This window comes from Nicotiana tabacum, chromosome 1 (genome assembly GCF_000715075.1).
Source record: "Nicotiana tabacum cultivar K326 chromosome 1, ASM71507v2, whole genome shotgun sequence".
NCBI classification, from domain to species: Eukaryota; Viridiplantae; Streptophyta; class Magnoliopsida; order Solanales; family Solanaceae; genus Nicotiana; species Nicotiana tabacum.
In genome coordinates this window covers 31,365,697-31,369,606 of record NC_134080.1, presented here as the reverse complement: position 1 = coordinate 31,369,606, position 3,910 = coordinate 31,365,697, and the positions used below count along the sequence as shown (strand labels likewise).

The 3,910-nt window shown below is 36.2% G+C and overlaps 1 protein-coding gene across 1 annotated transcript; it reads right to left on the bottom strand.

Moving 5' to 3' along the window:
* Positions 1-250: 250 nt before the first annotated feature.
* On the bottom strand, positions 251-2,919 carry LOC142162366 (uncharacterized). The gene is made up of 6 exons (XM_075218713.1): positions 2,672-2,919; positions 2,328-2,559; positions 1,975-2,084; positions 1,701-1,899; positions 1,088-1,423; positions 251-826 (listed from the first exon to the last, which is right to left on the bottom strand). Exons 1-6 carry the CDS (start codon positions 2,917-2,919, stop codon positions 251-253), a joined length of 1,701 nt encoding a protein of 566 aa, XP_075074814.1.
* Positions 2,920-3,910: the final 991 nt, after the last annotated feature.

Below are 3,910 nucleotides of genomic sequence, written 5' to 3'. Positions count from 1 at the left end.
TGGAGCAAGAAACAGAATGAGGAAGCTGAACAATGTAGTCCTTCAAATGAGAAGGAAGTTGATGGGTTCTAGAGCTCATTCTAATCTCAGGAACAGATGAATCCATGTCATCAGTGGAGGAAAAGATATTAGAAGATGTAGTAGGAGCAGCCATATTATCAGGAGGGGAAGGGATATCAGAAGGTGTAGCAGGAGTAGGTAGCGGACTAGCAGAAGTGTGTAAAGTAACAAGAGAACGTAAAGGAACATTTTATGGTGAAACAATATGAGGCACAATAGGAGCATCATAGAATGTAGAAGAGATAGGGGAAGAAGAAGAAATAGCATAAGGAAATATAGATTCATGAAATACAACATCTCTGGAGAACAGAACAGACTTAGTTTGTAAATTGTATAATTTGTAACCTTTTTTAGCAAATGGATACCCAATGAAAACACAAGGAAAAGCTCTAGGTTGAAACTTATCCCTCTGACACTTAGGGACTGTAGCATAGCAAAGGCAACCAAAAGATTTCAAGTGGGAATAAGAAGGAGCAACTCCATACAATAATTCAAAAAGAGTTTTGTGAGATAAGACTGAAGAAGGAAATCTATTTATAAGGTAAGTTGTTGTTAAAACACAATCTCCCCAAAACTTGACAGGGAGTTTGGATTGAAACAGTAAAGCTCTTGAAGTTTCAAGTAAGTGTTTATGTTTTCTTTCAACCACACCATTTTGTTGTGATGTGTAAGGACAAGTAGTTTGGTGGATGATGCCATTATCAGAAAAGAATTGAATGGCTGAGTTAGAAGACCCAAGCTCTAAAGCATTGTCACTTCTAACCTTCTGGACAGAGAGTTTAAATTAAGTCTTTACCATGACAATAAATGCTTTAAGTAGAGTGAAAGCATAACTTTTAGAATGCATTAAATGGATCCAGGTTGCCCTGCTGTAATCATCGACTATTATTAAAAAATACTTTGCTCCAGAATATATTTGGGTATGATAAAGTCCCCAAGTGTCACCATGGATAAGTTAAAAAAGTGATGTGGAAAGATAAGAGCTATCTTGGAAAGGTAATCTAGGTTGTCTAGCTAAAGGACAAACATGACATATAAAAGATTGTTTAGATGACAAATCATGAGAAATAAAAGAAATATGTTTCATCTGCACAAAAGGGACATGCCCCAATCTGTGATGCCAAAGAATATCATTCTTATTCATTGCATGTTGAGCGGTACAAGAGATAGAAGGGGCAACAAAATTAGAATTCACATGTATATTTGCATTCAATAAAGGTTCAGCACCTTGTACCACATTATTGAAAGCAGAAACAGAGTTTTCAGAAACAACAAAATTAGAAAGTACAGAAACAGGAAGATAGAATTTGTATAATCCTTGGTCCATTCTACCAAGTTCCAGAAGCTTCTTCATAGAATGGGCCTGTAAAAGTATACATGAAAAAGAAGCGAATAGGACATAACAATTGAATTGTCCAATCAACTTACTGACTGAAATGAAATTGTAATGAAAAGTAGGAATGTACAACACAGTGTAGAGTGAAAGATGGTAACAAAGTAAGAGAACCTGTACATGTAACCTTAACCTTATAACCATTAGGTAAGGAGACTAAGTAAGGTACCGGAAGAGGTTTTATGTTAAAAAGTAGGTTTTTATTAGAGGTCATATGATCAGTTGCTCCAGAATCCACTATCCATACCCTTCTATCTACACTAGTTAAAATGTGCATAGTAGAACTACCATTTAGACACAAAGGAAAAGAAGAAGTATTACCAGCAAAGTTGGCAGAACCCATTAGGACAGGCTGAGAATTGGATTCACCTAGTGTAGAATGCTGAAGCAAATTAAGCAGCTGAGAGTACTGTTCTTTGGTGAGACCAGGAACTAAAGACTCATGGCTAGATGAGGAACACAGTGAAGCAGAATCGGAGGTTCCAGAAGGCTAGCCTTCAACACTTGCAGCAGTACCAAACCTTTTACCCTTTGTGAACTTGAAGTTTGGAGGAAAGCCATAGGGTTTATAATATTTTTCAATAGTATGACCAGGCTTTTTGTAGTATTTGCAGGACAAAGAGGCCTTATTCTGATCAAAATTGGTTTACTGGATGTTCTGATCAAAATTTACCCTCCGTGCATAATATTTTTGAGATGGAAATTGAGGAAGAATTTTGTTGGAATTTGCATTAAAAGAGGCTAATTCTGAGTTGAACTGAGTGATAGGGACAACTTGTCTCTATTTCTCATCTTGTAATAGGATATTATACACATTATAAAGGGATGGTAGTGGTTGCGTCATCAATATATTGTTTCTAACCCCTACATATACCTCATTTAGACCTATAAGGAATTGATGTACTTTATCTTCTTCTTTTTCCCTTTGAAGACCCTCTTTAGCAAGACAATTGCAGGAATTTGCATGACTGCTGCGCATAGCCCCCAATTCATCCCATAGTTTCTTAATTTTATTGAAATATGAAGCTATGTCAAGAGAACCCTGATAGGTAGAAGAAAGCTCTCTCTTTATTTCAAAAACTTTGGTTCCATTAACAACCTCATATCTATTGTTTAATTGTTTCCATATACTTTCAACTGTCTCAGAATACTGCACACTCTCAGCTATATTTGGGGGATAATGAGTTGATTAACCATGATATTACCATTTTATTATACCTGTCCCACTGCCGATATTGAGAGGAATTCACAACATGCTTAGCACAAGACCCATCTATGAAGCCTATTTTGTTTCTAGCAGACAAAGACACCATCATACTACGCTTCCATCCCCCAAATCCAATGCCCGAAAATGGGACAGCAACAAGAGACACACCAGGGGCATCAGACGGGAGAAGAAACAGTGGACTAGAGGGCTCAGGAATATTTGTAGTTGCGGAAGTCACCCCAAAATCAGAATTAACCATGATAGCAGACCAAATTATCCAGCAAAAAATGCACAAATAATATGTCGGCGAAATGACTACACCACAGTAAATGCAAGATATTAAGCAAGGAGTGAAGATAACAGACTTCTTCGCGACCTGAAGAAGCAAAGGCCTTGATAGGAGAAAAATGCAGCAGACAAAATTACAAGCGGAATACCAATCGAAGTGCTCGAAACCCTAGATGTGAAAAAAATAACCAAAAATTGCTGGAGCGCCAGAGATTCCAACTCAATAACACAGTTCCGACAGTAAATGAGAAGAAAATCACAGCGAAAACTGAAAAATTCCAACGAAAATCAGAAAAATCGAAAATCTTTGACGAAGACGAAATCCTTGATAATAGCATACGAGGGTAACATCACTAGGTTGAGGACGTTGGAAACTAACGAATTCATGGCTCTGATACCATGTTAAGCCATTAAAATCGAAGGAAATTGACAGATTGTAGTTAGGGTTTTGTGAAATGTAAAGAGGAAGAGAAACGGGAGAAAAGAACTAGAATAAGGTGTCATATAATTACATATTAAGCATTTGGGAGTTATAAACATGAAAAGACATGAGAGTTATGGATAATATTAAGGGATTTTTTCATTCCTATACACTATTAGAAACTTTATTATCCTAAATGTTCATGTTTAGTAAATTACCCTACCTACACAAGTTTTGTTTACAAAATATATACATTCCACCTTAAAAGGCTCTCAATCCATTATTAGTGCCTTCAATTAAGGGATTTAGTTACACACTTTTCCTTTTTTTTTCTCCTCTCTCCCCTTTCTCTCCAGATCTTCCCTTATCTTTTTATACAAAATTACTCGGAGGTTTTTCTCACCTTAGCTTTGTTCGTTCTTTTTTTCTTTCTTAATTTTGAGAACATTCTTTTCCTTTTTCATACATGAATTTCTAAAGCTGCTAAAAATGAAAATAACTCTTCTTTATTGACACTGGTTTTTGTTAACAGAAACTATGG